Source organism: Eretmochelys imbricata, chromosome 8 (assembly GCF_965152235.1).
Source record: "Eretmochelys imbricata isolate rEreImb1 chromosome 8, rEreImb1.hap1, whole genome shotgun sequence".
In the NCBI taxonomy this organism is placed as follows: domain Eukaryota; kingdom Metazoa; phylum Chordata; order Testudines; family Cheloniidae; genus Eretmochelys; species Eretmochelys imbricata.
Window position 1 is genome coordinate 20223526 of NC_135579.1, and position 20888 is coordinate 20244413.

The 20888-nt window shown below is 44.3% G+C and overlaps 1 protein-coding gene across 3 annotated transcripts; it reads left to right on the forward strand.

Annotated features, from left to right (window-relative positions):
• The first annotated feature begins 1072 nt into the window (after positions 1-1072).
• On the forward strand, positions 1073-20536 carry BOD1 (biorientation of chromosomes in cell division 1). Of its 3 annotated transcripts, none has more exons than XM_077823768.1 (4): positions 1073-1435; positions 4183-4307; positions 6575-6769; positions 8227-9149. In XM_077823768.1, the coding sequence occupies exons 1-4, from the start codon at positions 1073-1075 to the stop codon at positions 8276-8278; spliced, it is 735 nt and encodes a 244-aa protein (XP_077679894.1). In that variant the 3' UTR covers positions 8279-9149. The 3 variants fall into 3 exon arrangements, with proteins under 3 accessions (XP_077679894.1, XP_077679895.1, XP_077679896.1); XM_077823769.1 differs by lacking the exon at positions 8227-9149 and adding an exon at positions 19955-20536 and having other exon boundaries at positions 1118-1435; XM_077823770.1 differs by having other exon boundaries at positions 1118-1435; positions 6575-6774.
• Positions 20537-20888: the final 352 nt, after the last annotated feature.

The following is a 20888-nucleotide window of genomic DNA, read 5'->3' on the forward strand; positions in this document are numbered from 1 at the left end:
AGAGAGACATATAGGAGAAAAACAGACTGTGTTATTGCTGTTACAAGGCAGGGGATTACCTCTTTGAGTCACTGAGGAGCGTACTAAAATAAATGACAAATCAGCATGTTTCTTCAGCGAATTCTGGGACGCTGTCCGGAAACAGAGAACCTTGATGGACATCCAGGGATCAAAGGGTCTGCATGTTCCATTTAAGGACAGCGAGACAATAACAGATACTTAAAAGAAAAATATTCTTTATCCCAAATATTTTAATGCACGATCAAAAATAATCTCAACACTACAATCCTGCGGCCCTCTAGTCAACTTTCCTGCCGTTCAACCGAGGGCGATTGCCAAGGGCACAGCCTCCCCCGGTGGCCAAATACGTGTAGTACACTCTATCCTAGTCCACTGGGGGGGCTCTCCCGGGCGGCGACCTGTAAAGTTTCCGGTGCTGCTAGCGATCAGCCTGATTCACCACCACTCCGACTGCGTCGGGCACAGGGCACGGGGGCCACCGGGGCTTGCGGTCCCGCAGCTCGGTAACGTCTGCCAGGACAACGCGCTTTCGGGACGGGCGCCGCACGAGCTTCCCCCGAAGCCGGCAGAGGCGCGACTGACCCGGCGGCACAGTGGGAAGAAGGGTGCCCTCGTGACTGCGGCACCGGGCTCGCCGCCCTGCTCCGTCACGGTCCCCCCCGCCGGGGCAAGCCGGGGCTCGCCTCACGGGGCTCTGAGGGAGCTACACGAGCGAGCGGCGCGCGGGCGCTGCCGGGGCAGGGGCCGTATAAATACCTGAGCCGGGTCTCCGGGAGCAGAACTCAGGCAGCTCCGCTGAGCTGAGCCCGGCCCGCGCACGCGGCCCTTCCCCTCCCCCCGCGGGCGCAGGCAAGGGCCGGGAGCCGCCGAACCCTCCGCGCACATGGAGGCACAAAAACGACAATTCCCAGAATGCAACGCCCAGCCTGCCGCGCCCCACGGCCTTCCGGGCTGGCGCCGCGGAGCACGCTGGGAGTCGTAGTTTCTTTACGCGGAGCAATGGCTCAAGTCCTATAAGAGGCGTGCCGGGAGAAGGACTTCCTTTCCCATAATGCAGCGGAACGGATCTACGCAGAATGTGGCGCGCCGTCGGCGACGGCAGCGGTGCCGGTGGCACCGGGTGGGCTGGGAGCAGCGGCTGCGGGGTCCTGGCTGCGCCGGGTACCAGGTGTGGGGCATGTCGGAGAGCGGCGGTGCCGGCGGCGCTGCCCCAGGCGGGGGAGGCGGCGGCCCTGGAGCTGGGGGAGCGGCGGGGCCCGGGGGCGCGGCTGCGGGGGCGGGGCCCGGCGCCACCGACCCGGCCTCGCTGCCCCCCGGGGACGCGCAGCTCATCGCGCTCATCGTGGAGCAACTCAAGAGCCGCGGCCTCTTCGACGGCTTCCGCCGGGACTGCCTGGCCGACGTGGACACCAAGGTACCGCTGCAGGGGCCCGGCCCCACCAGCGCATCCCCCCCCGGCTACTTGCCCGGGGAGTGGTCTTCCGACGGGGACACCTGGGCATTGGGCCTGGTTCCCCCCTGGACCGCCTGGCCGACGGGGGCACCCGGGCCACGCTTCTCAGCCGGGTACCCTCCTGCTTCTCGGAACCTAGTCACCTGGGCGCCCTCTGGCCCTTGCTCAGGCTCCAGCGGCTCTGCTGGGACTGCTTTGCTAACATGGGCAACAGGATGATAGGGACTTCTCCCCACCCACGACCCCTACTTGCAGTCGCTACTTGATTGCTTGGCTGACATGGGTATGAGGGTCTGGGTATCTCCTCACCTTCCTCTTTCAAACAGCAATCCCCAAGTTCTGGTCTCTTGTCTGACCACCGTCTACTGGTTTCCAGACTCTATCCTGAAAGGGGTTCTGCTTCAGCCACCCACTTCATTGTATGCTCTAGCTTTATTTTGGGGAGCCTAGATCTGTCTCAAACCTGGTTTCCCTTTGTGGGGAGCAGGGCACATGCATGGCCCTAGCCCGGGGCACAGGCCTGCCTTGCCTTAAGATTTTGTGGGCATTCTCATGTCTTGGTTCTGCAGATGTGGTCCTCTGGGCCCCAGCTGCTCCAGCCAAGAAGAGTGACCCAAACTATAAATATATGAGTGGTTCATGGAGTCTAGAAGATGATACAGAGAAGAATATGGGGCTTTTCAGTTTTCCATTTTTGTATCATTGTCTATCCTGTGAGGGCACAAGGTTTCCCCCTCTTGTGTTCTTTTTCTGACTCCTGCATATGCTCTTCCAATTTCTGTGGCCAGGGTCTTCCTGAAAGACCATGGAAAGCACTATTGGTAATTCAGTAAAAGTCACTATTCCCTAAGTCCTTTCTGACTGTGGTGCAGAAGTAGGGGACACCAAAGCTACAGGGTTGGCCTTCACTTGGATGAAACACAAAACTGCCACTGGTCAGGACTTCTGTCAGTCGAAGTCCTCTTGCAGGAGTTGGGTGCAATCCCCACTGTCTTATCACCCTCACAGGGTGATTGATAACTTTCTGCCTTCCTAAGCTTTGCCTGAGGCTTCAGCAGAAGGTGGGCTTCCCTTCCTGTCCTAAACCATTGCAGCATTTCTAAATAACTATCTTGTTCCAGCCTATAGGCACCTGCACTTTGCCAGTGGGGGAAGTGACTCCCGTGTGTGCATAGCTTGTAAAGTATTCAGGATTTTTTAACGAAGTGCTACTTAAAATGAAAAAGTATCTTTAAACTTTTGTAACCAACTATCTGCTTTTGCAGTGATGTCACTTGTTTGTTTTGACAATTGCTACTATTCTTGCTGATGTTAAGTTATAGCCTTCCTGACAAATGTACTCTAGAGTCATCTGCCTAAGGTATCCTATTTAAGAACACCGATCCCTTTTCTGCTTATTAAAAAATGTGTACTAGAATTCAAAGATGACAGACAGGTACAGCAACAGTGCAAGCTTTCTTAAGCCAGAAGGACCAAAGTTGGAGTGGGAAAGTCTTGAATAGAAGTTTTGATTTCCCACCTAATTCCACCTAGAGCATCAATATTGATAACCTATCTGCTCCTGGTGTGTCTGAAACCACCACAAGATTCTGCATTAGACCGTGGAACAGCCACCTATCTGATGAGAACAGCTTTCAGTCACAATAGACCTAAATAGAATTTGAACTGGCCTAAATTTGAACTGGCCTCCATAGCATATTGTCACGGGTATTGTAATTTTTGATGCTGTCTCTTGTTATGGTGATTCTGGTCTTGCTATAAGACATTTGCCACCTTTTTGCCCTCTCCTTGCATCACACTAGTAACTGGCGTTTCCCCTACACAGTAACATGACCGTGTCCTAACTTCTGAGGAACAGGAAAAGGTAGAATTACAGAGCATTTAACAAAACCGCACCTTCATCCCCCACTTTCCCAGCTCTCAAGTTCCAGTGTTAAAGTGTTACAGTAAGCACATCTTTCTTTATACTAGTGTTAATTATATTTGGTTAAAATGTCTCATAGGAATTTTATGTTGGTTGGAAATCTAACAAGAAACCTGCTTAAATATCTCTTGCATGCACAGGCAATTTGCATTCCCTTCAGCTACTTGGAAGCAGACAGTTGCAAAACACGTGTCCAGCTTTTGCAATTATAATATATTGATAGTACCATCTAGAAACTGCTCTTTGCAATCACCATTTTGTACTCTTGAGTAAAATAAACTTACTTTTGTTCAGAAAAAATACAATGAAGGAGACTTGCCCAACACCTTCAAAAGACAAGCCTAGGAGCTTAAATTCATAACTCTGCTAGACTAAAAATCATGTTCTTAACGAAGACACAGGATTTATGACTTATTACAACAATCTAATCTAGTAACTCCTCTTTTTTTGTCCTTTGACTGCAGTGGTGTTAATAGGCCACTTCACCTTGAAGGGTCCCTTATAATGTGTGTTTACTTATGATAAACAATCTGTGCTACCTTGCATTTAGCTGTGACACTGAGTACTTTTCCCAGACCTGAAGAACTACTCTGTGTAGCTTGAAAGCTTTTGTCTCTTCTACAGAAGTTGGTCCAATAAAAGATATTACCTCACCAACCTTGTCTCTCTATAAAGGACAAAACTGTTAAATGAAATAGTAATAGACCACAAAAGATGTATTATGAAGCATTCTTGCAGGGAATTGTTTCAAGATCTTTTAGTTAAGCTGGATTTTTTTTTTAAGCCAGCCTACCAAAATCTGAGGCAGAAAGTGGACAACTTTGTATCTACCCATCTGGACAAACAGGAGTGGAACCCAACAATGAACAAAAACCAGTTACGAAATGGTCTGAGACAGAGTGTGATTCAGTAAGTAAGCAGCATTCAGTAAATTGATAGGAATGTTTTTTGATAGATGAAAACTGTAATAGTCCCATATCATTGCCCTAACTGGCTAAGTGCATTTGGACAACTAAGGGTTGAATTCAACCTGCTTTGTCCTCTGTGCCCTCCCAGATTTCACTATAGCAGGTGAATGCAGTTTGAGTTAACTCACATCACCGCAATGTTCCTTGAGGACAAACAGGCAGTTTCCCAGAGTAGGGTTATAGTCAACATCCGTTGAGGTGTTGAATATGCTGTTGAAGTGAAGCATTCTCTACCAAAGCGTTGCATCATACAGATAACACGATGGTTGCTAGCTAAGCTGCATATGAGGTGTGGAACCGAACTTGTGGTCTTCTGCTTCAGAAACCGGCATCTACCACTTAAGCAAAAGAAGGATCTCTTATTAGGTTTCAGAAGCTCATACTTCTGTTCTTTGCAAACCTCCAGCCACTAGTGGGCAGTAATCAAATTTAGGCTAGTCCGATTCCATCCAGGAGATGGCACTGTTGGCACAAGTAGAGAGGACATTAAAGCCACAGGGTTTTTTTTGCTTGGAGTTGGTTGGTTGTTTTTTATGCATTTAATACAAACAAAACAAACACGTCCATGGAGTACTAGGCTTACTAACTCCTCCTGCTACTCCAGTTTACTCTGCAACTTGTGCCACTGGCAAACTTATTGAATAAACTCCAGTGTTTTCAAGGAGGCCATGTTCAGTTTTATGGAAACATGCACACACAGTTTAGAAAAAAGCTTTAACTTGTGGATTTCTCCTGAGACTCTGGTGTCTGAAACTGGTGCCTAGGTAGCACCTCAGTAAAGTAGAGGTGTGGGGTGGGGGGGAGGAGGGGTGTTGGAAATAGATAGTAGGGCAAGGGCAGAGAAGAATCAGGGAAATGGAGACAGAAGCTTTTAAGTTCAAAAAGAAAATAAACATACAGCAGTAAGTGTCTTGCATGAAGCAAAATTAGAATTTCAGTGCAAGTAGCAGGAACTACAGATGTCTACTTCACATACAAACTGTTTGGCCTAATCAGTGAGGATTGTTACTTGCCCTAATGACCCTGAGATCAGGGTAGAAGTTAACTAGATATACTGATTTTTGCGTTTCACAGTATTGCTTGAAGGGGCTTGTGTGCAAAATACAGCAACAACAACAGAGAAGTGTGGCCAACAATCGGAAACTGACAGTAATGGATTAATAGTACTAGAGTAAGACTTATTAGTCTTTTCACTAGGGTAGAATGGCATTTGTACAGTGTTACACACCAGGGAGCTTATGATTAAAATAAACTTTGCTCCCTTTTAAACTCAGTTAGGTGAACTACTGGTATAGGCAATAACTTCACAAGGATTAAGGGTTTAGAGTACTCAAGTTACTATGAAGGCTGCAAGAATAGGATAGAGTTGAAATGTGCAAAGATGTTTACGTGTCCCTATCCCTCATTGGATAAAAGTACACGCATTCATCTAACTATATTAGACTTTATTTGATGTCCACATGACCTTAAACAGTGGATGTGGTCATGAACATTCACTCATGAACATTCACCGCCGTGTTAATCTTGCGGCTGGTTTTCCAAATGCTAGGCAATGTCTCTGTTTCCCCTCCCCTGGTCTCTTGCAGACATGACTTAAACCCAGACTGCCCATGTCCAACAGTCCAAGATTCTGACGCAGCTGCTGAAGCAATAAGTCACTTCAGTTACCAGCCCTCGTTTCCAAAAAAACTCCTTATGTTTTGTGCTATATGCATTTGTTTGGTTTTTTTCTTACAAAAAGTACCTGCCTAGACTGGATGTTTCAAGGAGCAGGTGATGGTAATGATATTGGGGTAAAGGCCTCTTCTCAATTTGGATTGTTAGCCCCCCCAAAAAAATCACTCTCACCTGCTCTCCTCCTCATACATTTTGTTTGCCTTGTTTGTGCCAAAGCAAGTTTTTGTTTGCTCCTCTGAACTCATTTCAGCATGAGCACTCCTGAAGTGGCTCCCATCCAGTATTTCGTTTCAGTACCTGGGAGACCAGATGTCAGTTGTGAAGACTGCAGGGGGAATAGAAAAATTGATAGGTGGAAATGTCCTGGTTTGTGTGTGGTGACTGGAACACCTCCCTCCTGAAGGAGCTACCAAGCAGCTCTCACCATATTAATGCTAATTGCAGCTGACATGAGGGCTCTGGAGAGTTCCCAATGGGAGTAGAGGGGAAGTTGCTCAGAGTAGCTCAATGACTCCTTTGTCTTTGCCCAAGGTCAGGGATGCTGGAAGCTGGAGTGGACAGAATTATTTCTCAGGTGGTGGATCCAAAACTAAACCACATCTTCAGGCCGCAGATAGAGAAAGCGATTCATGAGTTCCTGGCTGCGCAAAAGAAAGAGGAAACTGTGCCAGCTCTTCCACCAGAGCCTGAGAATCAGGATCCTCCTGCTCCATCCCAAGATGCCTCGTAAGGTCTTGTATCATTGCACCTTCCCACTCACTCCTAGTTAGCAAACCCTAGTTTGTACAGCATTAAATAGGAAACAAACTACACTGGCCAGCGGGCCGGGACCGTGATATTCTGTCCTGGTTTGGTATCAAAAACACTACTAGAAGAAAGAACTAGAGACAGTTCTGTAATCCTACAGTTTACAAACCTTAAGTCAGAAATGCAGACCTTGTACCACTGGAAAACTGGTTGTGGTATTCTACCTGGCTAAAGGTTTTCTTTCTGATCATCAGCTTTTTGCTAAAACATCTAGCAGCTATACTAAGTGGCTGCTGAAAGCATAACCGAATCGGAGATAAGGATGATGCAATATGATTATCTAGGACTAGGGAGGAACACTCTGGCCAGCAGCTATGCTTTCAGGGCTGGTTTTGGAACAATGATCTAAAAGGACTTTGGTCCTTTAAAAGCAGGTTGTGAGAACTGCAAAAATTGAATTGAGTGAATAAATTTCCAGTGGATTAAAAAGTAAGAAGTGCTGAAATACAAGCAAAAATTGAGCTAAGGACAAATATGCAGATTGGTTTCTTCAGTGGAACTTAAGTTTGAGTTTGTTTCTCTAACAGTTTGCTAGTACTAGAAAAAGATTGATGCAGAGGTTAGTGTCCTCTGAAGTGAATAACGGCTTCTTCAAAACTTGACAGCATGGACTGATTTACAGCTGAACAACTTATATTTTTCCAGCTAGAAACTGAGGAAGTTCTGTGTTGGATATGAGTTTGCTCTGGCTTTAGGGATTAAAATAAACCTTTCAAGTGATGCTCTTCATAGGGCTATTTTAAAAAAAAAAAAAACTTCTGCATCTTAACACACACAACTGTTTACCCTATCTCTGTCAAAGAACTTGCCTTTTAACATGTCTGAATTGACTGTTCAGGTCCTCTGAAAGCTCCCATTATAGGTGGCTGAGGTACTTTTCTGGAGCAAAATGTTTCAATCTGAAACTTGGAGTGTAGGGAAATTCATAGTGGCATTATGCAGAAGGAAATTAAAATGCTTTCTAATTGCTCTCTGCTAATGCTTTTCAAAGGGAAAAATTATCTTGGTCCTACAGTAAATGTTATATTCATAAGGGCCAACAAATAACATGACCTACTGTATTCATCATTAATCCATTCTTTTGTTGAATGCTGGTGGCAGTAGCTTCCCGGATAGCAGCAGAATTTAGAGAAATTGACCAATCTGAATTAAAGTTGTGACACACAAGCTTAACTTCCACTGTCCAGCTTGCGTTAGCTCAGTTGTATGTAGTATGCTGCCTCACCAATGTCCTACTTCACCCTGTCGTGTTTCTGGCTTAATGTGAATTTACGAATCTTGAACTCTCCAAGTGCTGCTGTTTAACTTGATAAGACTTTTTATTCAACTACATTTACTCTGAAAGATAGAATCCTGTAAACTTTTTTCTTTTACAGTGTGTTCCTGGTACTAAAAACAGCTGCAGTTGCAAAATACAAGTTTGGTTAGATTGGGAATGGACTATTTATTCCATTTGACACGAGACTACAGTCTGCTAATGAAGATTGATCATGATACCAGAACTGAGGAGAGCATTAGTAAAATTCACATGCACCCAGAGTGCCTAATGTGGATAGGCTCATCATGAAGCTTGTTTTGCTATTGATAGAAATCCAGAAAGAATCATGTGTCCTTGCTGATCATGCATTGGGGGTGGAGGGGATCAAATATCTCTTGCATGGAGGAGCTAAGAAAGGGTTTGGATGTGATACTAGTATGACTTGTTAAGGTTAGGAGAAGGAAGAAGAAAAGTATGTAAGATGTTTATGAGCCTCTGAACGTAGTTTTTTGCATAGTTCCTGGAAGGCAGCTATCATGAGATTTATTTTAAAGAGTTTGATTTGGATCAGAGGAGAAATTGTCAATAAGTTTTATAGCTTCATGCTTGTTTACTGCATAAAGAATTATTCAGCATTGGATGCCAAATTGAATTTGTTGCTATATCAGTGCCTGTCTTGAAAAGAGGATGTTCCGGATTAAAACAACTGGAAAGAACTCTTCAGTGTCAGTTATCCAGAGATACTTAGAGACCAATTTCTAGTAGATTTCTGGAAACTAGTGTTTAAATTTAGCTATGTGAATAATATCTGACTTAGTCATAGCTCTTATTTCCCAGGGAGACTTTGGAAGCAGGGACTATGAGTGGGTGAAGAATCTGACACTTGTGTTTTAACTTGAAGGAGTTCTCACCCACAATATTGTTCAGGTTTTCATGCTTAAAGGCAGAAGGTCTCTGGGAAGGCCATCAAGTCGGGAATGTGATCAAGTATTCTGCTAGCACATGTCTTGATCTTTTATAATAAAAAGTTGAAAAAGCCTATTTTGGTGATTTCATATTTTTTTAGGAATCTGCTCAGAAAAGATTAAAGATTGTATCAGAAGTCAGTCATTACCCCTAAACCATGCTCTAACCATTATACTACACTTCTAACCTAATCATTTCTCCTATTTACAACATAACATTCCAGAATCTACCATGAACTGGGATACACTGAAGGAGATCTTGATTTGAGTTATTCCTTTCCTTACTGTAAAACACCACTTACAAATCGCTGGGAGAAACCTGAGTTTTCTTTAATATCCTTTTCTGTGCTTCACTGTGAGGGCTTCTGAAGATAAAATTCACCAGAAGAATCAAACTAGTGCTGTTGGCAACCTCTGTAAAAATGCATCTTGAATAAATGTGAAATAGGGGCCTTTCGTTTTCTGAACAACATGGTCATGTTTGAGAGGAAAAAATGCCTGTGAATGTAACTGTAGAAGACTTCAGTGTCCAAATTATTCAGAGTGGATGCTTCATACATCTCATGTAACTGAGAGGCTCTATATGCCATTGTATTACACAGAGAATAGTACTCCTCACAACCAGTTCAGTGTCCTATCCAAAATGGAAACTTAAACTCAGTTGGGGTGAAAAAGGAAATTGGTGCTCAAGCCTAAACTTTGCAAATCCTTTTCTATGGTTATTGCAGGAGGCATTGTCCTTCATTTGTATTAGTACTTGGTACCTTGTGCCCTCCCCAAACTTATGTTCTAGGCCCGGGCTTCTACAAGCCCTTACTGGGGTGGGAAAACTTGTGTGTGCCCTCTGTTGTAAAACTTTACCCCCAGGCAGGAGCTATACACCCGTCCTTATTACCAAACAGCCCTTCTACCCCCATTCTTATTCCAAGGGGGCCCTTCCACAGGCAAACTCTGGCAGGACAGGTGCTTGTGCAGGTGATGCATGTAGACTGACCTCAGGTTCCCTGATCTAGCTTTGAGTGTCGTCAGAGTCAGGTTTTTCAACAGAGCTGAAGAGGCATTTGGGTGCTATGGAAAGAGTATTAATGGTGGTGGCAAAGATCTGCTTAGGTTGTTGTCTTAGGGCTTGTCTACATTACCTGCTGGATCGATGGGCAGCAATCAAATCGATAAATTGACCACCAAGTGCTCTCCCTTTGACTCTGGTACTCCACCAGGGCAAGAGGCACAGGCGGAGTCTATGGGAGAGCATCAGCTGTCAACTTACAGCAGTGAAGACCCTGCAGTAAGTAGATCTAACTACATCGACTTCAGCTACATTATTCACACAGCTGAAGTTGTGTAACTTAGATCAATCCATCCCCCTCACACCAGAGTAGACCAGGCCTTAGTGCTTAGCAGCTGAAATGTTACCTGAAACCGGTAGGAAGTGAGTGCTCAGCACTCATGAAAATGACAACCTGAGTGGAGCTGGTTTGTTTCTGTAACTTTTGAAGTAGGAACACTCTTGCTCACCTCCTCCTGCCACTGAAAACTCTCACTTCTTTCTGTGTTGGGAGCTGTCAGCATGTGAAAAGAATGCCTTATTATTGTTGAAGGATGGGGAGAAAGGGAAAAGGTTTTTCCCTATGTGTTGGCTTAGTCATCATTTAATATTGATGAACACTAAAGCTTAAAGGGCTCTACTTTCCAGGCCCGTCACTGACCTCTTTATGGAGAAATTGAGGACTTAGGCCTACTGTGAACCACAGTACTGCCATTTTAGTTATAATACAACAGCTGGGAATGAAAACTACGGACCATACTTGGGTTGTAAAGAGTACAAAACATGAAGCATTTTCACCAAGAAAACCCTAAAGCATGTTAAAACTATCTTTAAGCCTGTGTGTTGCACAAACATCTCTTTCTGTTGCATAGTATTATGCAGTGCTAAGACCTTCACTGAATTACCACTAAAGGAAAGCAGGCTGAATGGTTCTAGTTTATAAACTTGGTTAGATTTTAATTAAAATATTGCACCTTTTAGAGACTACACCTTACCAGTGAAAGCATGAGGAAGGTTTCATTGTCATCTTATGAAAAGCTGTTGCTATATTTAGCTTGCTGCAGAGTTGTTCATCAGCTCTGGTGCATTTTTAGGCTTTTCAGTGTTTGAGCAACTGAAGTCTTGCAATTGTTGCATCATTAGCATCCCCGCTTCCATGAAAATTGAAGTATTGTGTTTTCCACAATTGAGAAATAGGGGTATTACACTCTATTCAACCAATGTTTTCAAGTATCTCTCAGAAGTACTGCACAGGGACCCATCACAAACAGTGAGTGCAAGGAGAAAGGGGCAAAGTGATTTGCCCAAGGTCAAACAGCAGCTCATTAGCCAAACTAGGACTCAGATCCAGGTCTTCTGAGCCCCAGTCCAATGCCCTAGCTCTTTGACTAGGTTACCTCTCAAACTCAGTCACTCAGCTCACTGAGAGTGGTTAAGACTGCTGGTCTCTAACAGAACTCATTTTTCAGGGGAAAAAAACAATTCAGGATATATTAAATAGGTCTAGTATAAAAAGCTTTTCTATGGGCACCAAATGCAAGTGTGAAATCCTGCTGTTATACAACTGGAAGAAATTTAATACTTGGAGTTGAAGTTTGTCTGGCACAAGGCATAGACTAGGATACTGTTTGGAGAAGGAGTTCTTAAGTTCTGTGTGATGGAGAGCAGCATGTACTGTCAGTCATTTTAATACTCATGTTAAAAAGTCTAGTTAGTTTCCTCCTTGTCTTGATGGGGACAATTAGGTCATCTAAGGCGTCTGACATCGGCTACCTCCGTCCCTAAACAACAGCCCCTAGAACTCTTCCTGCCCTCCCATTAAATAAGATGCTTGACGGGAGACGGTCTTATCAAACTTAAAACTACACTCAGTTGGAAACTGGGTGTTCTGAGGCAGTGAAGGGGACTACATCTGGTATATAAAACAAACTAGAATTCTACTGTTCTCTGTGTGCTTCCTCTTTATGATGAGCCGGGGAAAGGTGCTGCATTATTCAAAGCAAAATCTATCCATGGCAGGTTCGTGGCGACTGGACGAGCTTCCGCCATGACTGTCCCTCAGTCCTGATCGAGAGGGATCCAGCGAGAGGGGAGGGGAGGAGTTAATTCCCCAAACAGATACAATCTTTTGCCTATTTCCTGTTATGCAAACAAGGGCTGTATATTTGAAAGAGCCTCACAGCAGAGCTTGTTTATTAATCTTTTCAGAAAGGGGATGTGAAACCGGTTTGACAGAGTTACTGGAAACAGGATGGGGAGAGGGAGGGACTTTGTTTATAGAGGTTTGTGTCCACTGCAAGCCTTCCACACTTCAGGGATATTATTGCCACCCAAGCACACTAGCTTAGGCTCTTTTTGAAAGGCTTCTGATTGTTGTGAACATAGCACTAGGACATGCTTTCACTTGTTGCATATGCTGCACTTTTTCGGGCTTTTACAAAACTGGACTCTTCCTCTCCCATCACATGGCTTGTCACCAGGCAGCCTTTCAGATGCAGAACAGGTTACACACATGTGCAGCCTTAATGCTTTCTTTGTAGAAGTGCATGTGTTCTTATCAGTGCCCCTGTAAATAGGAGCCAAAGATTAAATACCTGCTGACTGAGGGCTTACTGAGCCAGCTTCTTGGTGGAGCCTTTAGCAGGATAAACTAGTTTTTTGAACACATTAATATTTAGGAGGTCCCATAAAGTGCATGATGATTTGACTTTAGGTTTGTGGGTGCTCCTAGGAGCAGAATAATACCTCATTCTTTAGGTATATATTTGGCAGGAGCTTGGGGCCAGCTGCTAGCCACAGGGAAATGCTTAATGAGCTAAGCATGAGGTAGATGGGGCCACATTCTGGGATAAGCCAAAAATTCCATGCTGGGCAAAGTTGGGCATAAGACTCCCACTTGCACTGCACTCATGTGCATGACTTCTGCGACCACTCTACAGTACACTGGCCTGAGGGCTGCATTAAATGAGGGTAGTAAACCACTGGAACAATTTACCTCTGAATAACAGTAGGTGCACCAGCACCTGAAGTCTTTAAGTCTTCTTTAAATCTTTCTAAAAGATTAAGTCTATAGCTCAAACAGAAGTAGCTTGGGTCTAGATCCTGAAAAAGTATTTCTGTACAAAGTCCAATTGAAATCAGTGGGAATTTGGCACCTAAATATCTTTGGGGATTTGGGCCTTGCTACAGAAATTACTGAAAGGCCTGTGTTCTGCAGGTGATCAGACTAGGTGATATACTGGTCTTAAAATCATATGACCTAAGTTAGGTCAGCCTCCAATAGCCACCGGTCTTTGGGCTGGTGTACCAGAGTTGCATTCTGACCACACTCACCCCTGTGCTGACAGCAAGAAGTGGGTAGGGCTAATGTACCCCTCCCTATACTGGATCCCCTGGCTCTGAGATGATCTTCCCTGAACCATTAATTCAGGTGTTGCCCCCGCAAAGGAAGGTCACAGTGCAGCAAAACATGCAACAGACAAGGATCTGCAGCATTCTAGAACCACAAGTTCAAATCCCTAGCAGCATTTAGGGAGGCCTGCAGGCACCTTGCTGAGGAATATACCCTGCTCATCTTTCAGAACTCCTTCCATGAAGTGAACGGTCATTCACACAAGCTTATTAAAAAACTGAAAAGATCACTACTCAAAACCATAAATTGAATGATGGGAAGTAAATAGGTGCTAGGTACCGAAGCAAATGAGACCTGGAGGGATACAAGAAATTGGCCAAGAATATAGATGCAAAAATGAAAGCCAAAGATCTTTAAAGAACTTTACTTAAGACTTTGAACAAAAAGAATGGGGAAAAGAAGTATACAGAGTGGTGAAACCAGGGGACAGAAGTACCAAAGATACGAAGGAAGTCAGGTTAATCAAAGATGAAACTGATATGGTGTTGACTGATGACTGTCACATAGAGGATTGATGGAAAATATATTCTGAATGACCTTAAATGAAGAAAACTCAAGAAGGAATGCAACATCAAAATGATGTCGTGGAGCATACTGTGCCAGATGAAGTGGCAAATGCTGTAAAAGAAATCAAAAATAATAAGACCCTAGGCCCAGATGGAATCCCTAGTGAGACATGGAGAAAGCTTAGATTAGAAGGCATCCATGTCTGATATCCCTGTTCAGTTCAATCCCAAACCCGTGGAGGAAAAGCATCTCAGGGCCAATACACAAGGGAAAAGATGACACTGACAATTCCACAAATTATAGAGGTATAAAGCTGATGAGTCATACAAGGAAAGCATGGGAGAGAGTCATCGATAGACTAGGAAGTGATGTAGATACTAGTGAAAATTATCATGGCTTCATGATACAGTGCACTGCTGGGGATTAATGCCCTTTGGTTTAAGCATTTGTCCATGGCAAGTGTTGGAGACAGGATTCTAACCTTGATGGACCAGTGGCATGGCAAGTCCTATATTCTTAACTGGACCCTAATTTCCCTGTCAAAGAGATAGCACTGACATTAAAAAGGGAGCACTTTCCATCTGAAACATAGACTAGTTAGTATATCCCAATAAAATGACTTAATTCAATTTACATTGCTATTAACCAATGCAAACTAGACAAAACATAGGTTCAGTGCTATAATGCCAGTAAATACAGTTAACATTAAGGAAATCTTCCCCCATTTATTTCAGAGGTGATGAGTTCTGCGCTATTCCCCTCTCTCTGTTTCACAATCAGAAGTGGAGCTAGCTGTGCCAGAATTTTCTGGTCTGCTGATCTAGGGTCAGCCATTGTGTTTGTCTGGCTTTTACCAAAGACCTGACATGCTGTTGAATTTGCTCAGAGAGCAAGTAATGTCAGCAGTGAACTGTCTGGCAAGGCTGACAAATCTAAGATGCTGATGTAATTCAAGAAGCAATTAGATGCTTTCCTGGGGCTGGACTGTGTATTAAGAGGATGAGCCTCAGTGGATCAAATGATCCTTTTCCTTCCCACAGTAACTTCTCAGGTTCTGATTGATAATGTTCCTGTTTCTTGGGCAGTCATTTGATACCTTGAATTTGCTTTCTCCAATGAATACGTTAATGCCTTTAATAGGTCTCAGGAAATTGCTGCATTTCTTCATCTGATACATTAATAATGTGAAGGGGCTTAAAAGATTTTCTGCCTTCTCAGCTTTCCCCTGTCCTGGCCACATGTATTCACTTCTGCCGAGTCACAGGAGACCAGCTGCAATTTAAAAAAAAAAAAAAAAATGCAGGGAGCTTGAATTGCATTCTTGGAAAATCAGCCTTGTTGCTCTGCCATGCAGGAATGTCAGACAGGCTCTAAAGCCCTTGAGAGCCAGTGTGGCTCAGTGGGTATAGCACTAGCCTGGGAACCAGGGGACAGGCGTTCTATTCCTGGCTCTGCCACTGGTCCAGTGTTAGACAAGTCACTTCACCAGTGGATGATGATACTTACCTCCTTTGTGTAGGGCTTGGAGAGCCATGGATGAAAAGTGCTCTCTAGGCTCAAGGGATTTTGCTAGCCACAGAACTTCTACTAGCAATAAATAGAAGGAGTTGCGTAAGGTGAACAGCAAAGAGAAAATAAAACTGAGAGGTCCTGACTGCTGTGTAGAATGGTCCTGCTAACCAGTCTGTGCATAAACCAGCTTGAACTGATGTTTTTTGAATTTCTCCTCACCTGCATAAAATCCTTTTGGTACTTTGATCTGCTCATGCTATCCCAGGAGGAGCTATAACAAATAGGCATCCTATTGCAACCCATGGTATCTGGAATACCTGCAGTGAGCCAAGAGGTACCAAGAGGATTCAGTAGAGGGAGAAAAACCTTAAAAATAAACCCAGAACAAGTCCCCAGATTGGAACACCCCTGCACTTGATAGCTGGTTCCAGCGAGGACCTAAATGGGCCAAACCAAAACCCTGTTCCAAACAAGTTTTCACAAAATTCAGATATGGATCCTGACCTAAATGTTGCAGCTTGGGCCCATTTCCAGTTAAAGCATATTTCTGTGCTGAATGCCCACTGTTGCCTGGTTCGTAAGGACATTCAGCACGGGAATCTGGGCCTAACTGACATGTCAATTTTACTATGCAACTCACCTTTAAAAAAGATTTTCACTGTCTTGAGTAAACAATAAGAAACAGGAAAACGTTCTCCACTGGTGGGAAGAAAAATGGTGAGCAACTGAGGAGAACGCTAAGGTCATGTCTACACCCTGGGCGTTCCAACAGGACAGCTACAGCGCTGCAGTTGTGTTGCTGTAGCGCCGTAGTGTAGAGGCTTCCTGAGGTGATGGAAAGGGGTTTTTTTCCATTGCTGCAGTTAATCCTCCTCTCTGAGTGGTGGTAGGTAGGTTGATGGAAGAATTATTTTGTCAACCTAGTTGCATCTACCCTGGGCGTTAGGTCGGCTTGACTACGGTGCTCAGGGGTGTGATTTTTTTCCACACCCCAGAGTGACATAGCTAAGTCGATCTAATTTTTAAGTGTAGACCACGCCGAAGGGTATATTTACATTGGAGTTGGAGGGCGCAATGTCCAGCTCTAGCAGGCATACCCCCAACACTAGCTCTGACTGAACTAGCAAACTAAAAATAGAAGCATAGTCATGGCGGCTCGAGCAGCGGGATGGACTAGCCACCCTGAATACAATCCTGTCCAAGACCCTAAGTAGGTACTTGGGCAGCTAGCCCCTCACGTGGCCGCAGTGGCTACGCTGCTGCTGTTAGTATGCTAGCTTGATCATAGGTAGTGCGGGTATGTCTACTTGGGCTGGTAATTACATCTTCCAGCTCTAGAGCAGCCCTACTCTAAGTTACAGGAGCACACCTTTGCTTTGTATCTAACCCTGCAAAGCTAAAGGCTGAATTCTCTCAGCACCACACAGCACATCTCTATTCCAGTATCTTGTTCTTCTTCCATATGTCTCACTTGGGAATCCCACAAATGCAGGGATGACAGTCTGAGAATTAGAATTGCCATTTGGGTCTGAGGTGAGGCGAAGGAGAACTTGGTTCTACTGTATTATTAGCTCTGCCCAAATTTCTTATGAGACCTTGACCAGGTTACTTCACCGCTCTGTGTCTGTTTGCCATCTGTAAAATGGGGTAAATAATACCCATGTACCTGCCAGGGGTACTGGGACACTTAATGCACTAGTATTTGAAGCACCTTGGCATCCTCAGAAGGAAGATGTTCTAGAAATATGTACAGTACTATGCCACACATATTGGTGCGTATATACCTTTTCTAATGTACATTGGTGGGGCCCAGTATATGTTTTACATCAGTAAATAGTTCTGGACCCAGCAGATTTAAAGGCTTAATCCTTTTGGCTGTCCCAAGCCCTGTGCAATCATCTTTACATGTACATGTCCCTGTAAGCTGGGTTGGCAACTTCAATTACAATGCCATTCAGTGCCAGCTTATGGCTCCAGAATGAGAAGCAGATAACAAATCTGAACAATGAAACCCAGTTATACAACCCTGATAAAGGAATAAACTTGTCAAAGGATTGTATTACTGTGCACCAGTCTCAACAGACTGCATTTATCAGCCCCAGCCAAACAGAGTATCAGGTGTTGCCTGAAACCCTAACCACTGGCTGTCTGTTAAAGGACACATCCCTCATGAATAAAGTGCAGAAAGCAAAAGGTGCCCCAATCTAGAAGGGTCACTGATGAGCTCTGAAAAGAGTCCTATCCAGCTCCCTTTAGCCAAAGGAAGGTCACTGGGTTGCATGGGGGGAAGGGAGGTGTTAACAGGACCACAACAGTGACAAATAAAAATGAGAGCAAGTGCTGGCATGCTCAGCTGCAACTGCTATGCTCTGCAGTGTAACGGGCCATATTGAGCCCAGGTGGGTCTTGCTGTGGTCACCACTGAGCCAGGAGAATCAGAGTGATAGCAAGTGAGTTAAGTACATTAATTAACTTTCTCCAGCTTTTTTCCACTGAATGCATCCGATGAAGTGAGCTGTAGCTCATGAAAGCTTATGCTCAAATAAATTTGTTAGTCTCTAAGGTGTCACAAGTACTCCTTTTCTTTTCTCCAGCTGACTCTCCTGGCAACAGTAGACTTGAGAAATTATTAATCTGGATGCCAAGTGTTTGAGCCACATTTTTATGGCTTTCCTGCTGAGCTGGGCGTCCAGAAGTTGGAAGTTTTATAATCCACACATCTTTGAGTCCCAGCCTTACAATAAATTCCACCATTCTGGGCTCAGGCTAATCCAGAATTCCACTGCTTTCTTTCCCCCTGTGGCATTGCTCTATTGCCTGCTGTACATGCACTGCTCAAAGCCATTTCACAGAAGCTGAATTCAGACCCTCTTTTCCCTAAGCAGGAGTCAAGTGCAAGCAGCTTTTCCTGGATTAACCAAAATAAACTTCAAAATCTTATTTCTTACAAGGAGAAATAAAGCAATGCAAAGAGAGGAACAAAAGCTTTAAAGAAAATGGAATTAACAAAGAAAAGATTTAAGCAGAGGATCAAATCAGACCAGTTCTGCAGTCATGGAATTGGAAAAAGGGCCTTCTAGGGTCATGACAGGAACTCCCTTTTTTTTTTTTTTTTAAACACCCCCTACACACATATCAGCTCAACCATGCCCTGCAGCATTATAGAAGCTCCCTTGCTTTCCCTTCTTCTCCTATGCTCTGCTCCAATCTCCAGACCTGCACTGCAGTCTTACAATTCTATTTTCTTACCTTCTCCCACACTCCACCTCCCAGCTCCAATCTCTGTAGAAGCATTTACAGGGACTTTAGTCTATTTATTCCATCCTGCTTTCAGCACAGCATGCACAGGGCAGAGTATTGGACGCACAAAGCAGTGTAACCTGGAACATATTGAATTTCTTATTGGTTGCATGTAAATATTTAATTCTAGGTAACACTTGACTGGCAGGATTGCCAGGTTATGAGTTAGAGTATTAATGGTGTATTGATAATACATGCTAGCAGTAACACCTGACTAGAGCTGTGAGCGTTTAATAAATGTTTTCAAAAGTTTCTGCAACTTATGTGAATGTTACAAGAATGGCTATAGATGCTACCTAAAATATTCATAATGCATCATGCTTATTGTTCATTATTCATGGATCCTTGAGTGAATGTTGTAGGAGTGAATGGAGGTGGTTCCATGAACTAGCGCAGGGATCGGCAACCTTTGGCGGACCGGTTTGTTTACCTTCCGTGTCCGCAGGTTCAGCCGATCGCAGCTCCCACTGGTTGCGGTTCGCTGCTCCAGGCCAATGGGGGCTGTGGGAAGCAGTGACCAGCAGATCCCCCGGAACCGTGGCCAGTGGGAGCTGTGATCAGCTGAACCTGCGGATGCAGCAGGTAAACAAACGGCCCGGCCCACCGGGGAGCTTACCCTGGCAGGCTGCAGGCCAAAGGTTGCCAATCTCAGAACTAGTGTCACAACCCACTCTTTACGAGAGCTGCCTTCCCTTCAAATAAAGTTAATGCACCTGAAGTGACTGTCATCATGTTATAACTATCAAATAAACAGTTCCTTAGTCACTTCATGCAGACACAGATCTTTTACCACTATAAACTATTTTTTAAAATGTGCTTATTTTATGCATCTAAAATTGTACATTTTAAAAAAAAATCAAGTTAGAACTAAATCCTTAAACTGAATCTGTTGGGCATCAGCTGTCTCCTTCCTGCTGGGAAGGTCAGAAATCTTACTGGCACATCTGAAAACCAAAACTGTCCATGTGCAGGCCTTGCCCAGATATTGTCCTCAGTGCAGCTGTAAGGAGGCTAAAAGTACAGGTGTGAATGTGCTATCTGGTTGCTCAGTGTACAATAATAATGAGCAGATGTTAACCTGTGTGACAAATGTGTATCTTCACAGAGTAACCTTTTCCACAGCACAACTCCAGTTTTAAAAAACATAATATCAGGAGGAGAAAAAAGAGGCAGCTCATTCCAGAGGATAGTGAAGCAGAGTGGATGGCTGTCAGCATTTACCTACTTCCCCTGTGCTCCAGACCATAGGGTCCATCAGAAGAGCCAACAAGATAATGCTCAACCATTCACCAGCTGAACCAACAGGATCTACTGATAACTGCCAGCAATACAATGAGATCAACCAATCAAACCTACAAATAAATCCAATTTTCCTATTACAGAGTCATTCAGGATGCTGAACATAAGACCAAAACCCCTTTATTATTCGGGAATTCCACCAAAGGTGCCTGAACTGAGATCTCCTCATCTCCCCACTGTTTCCCCAGTGTAGCTTAAACAGACTCATAACTGTTCGAAGCAATCTTCAGGAGATTAAAAATCATCTCCAGAGGAACCTGCACTGGACTGTGTTGTTGTTGGGTTGGCTAGTGGGAGGATTGATGGTTCCTGGTGGAAATATACCAGAGTATTTCCAGACGCTGAAGCATTTACAGTGGTGGCTGCATTTCATTTGTAGATGGCAATTCCAGTCCATAATAACTATTATTTTGTGCAATGCTTTGAGATCTTTCAGGGTGAAAGGCATTAAACAAAAAGGAAACGTTATTGGGACATGAGCACCCTTTCAAAGGAAGCATATGTGTCTGTTCACAGTTGCTGAATTGATGTAAGGGTCTTGGGCTACTTCTGCATTTCATATCATTTTCTAATTTCAGACGGATGGGCTAAATCCCACCCCCGGATGCATGGGGGCAGCTCCCTACTATGCTGAGTCACATATGGAGCCCGAGACAGAATTGGGCCTCTTGCATTTAAACAGAATCTTACTTCTATCCCAGCCACTCCCACTCTGAGATATTTCAGTGAAGTTGTCAAGC

What these genes read in the sequence shown, in the direction of transcription:
- BOD1 (XM_077823768.1), top strand. Translation starts at nt 1,073, where the DNA reads ATGCAGCGGAACGGATCTACGCAGAATGTGGCGCGCCGTCGGCGACGG. An exon ending in CTGAGACAGAGTGTGATTCA is followed by an intron (nt 4,308 to 6,574) that starts GTAAGTAAGCAG and finishes TCTTTGCCCAAG; the next exon opens with GTCAGGGATGCTGGAAGCTG. An exon ending in GCTCCATCCCAAGATGCCTC is followed by an intron (nt 6,770 to 8,226) that starts GTAAGGTCTTGT and finishes TTTCTTTTACAG; the next exon opens with TGTGTTCCTGGTACTAAAAA.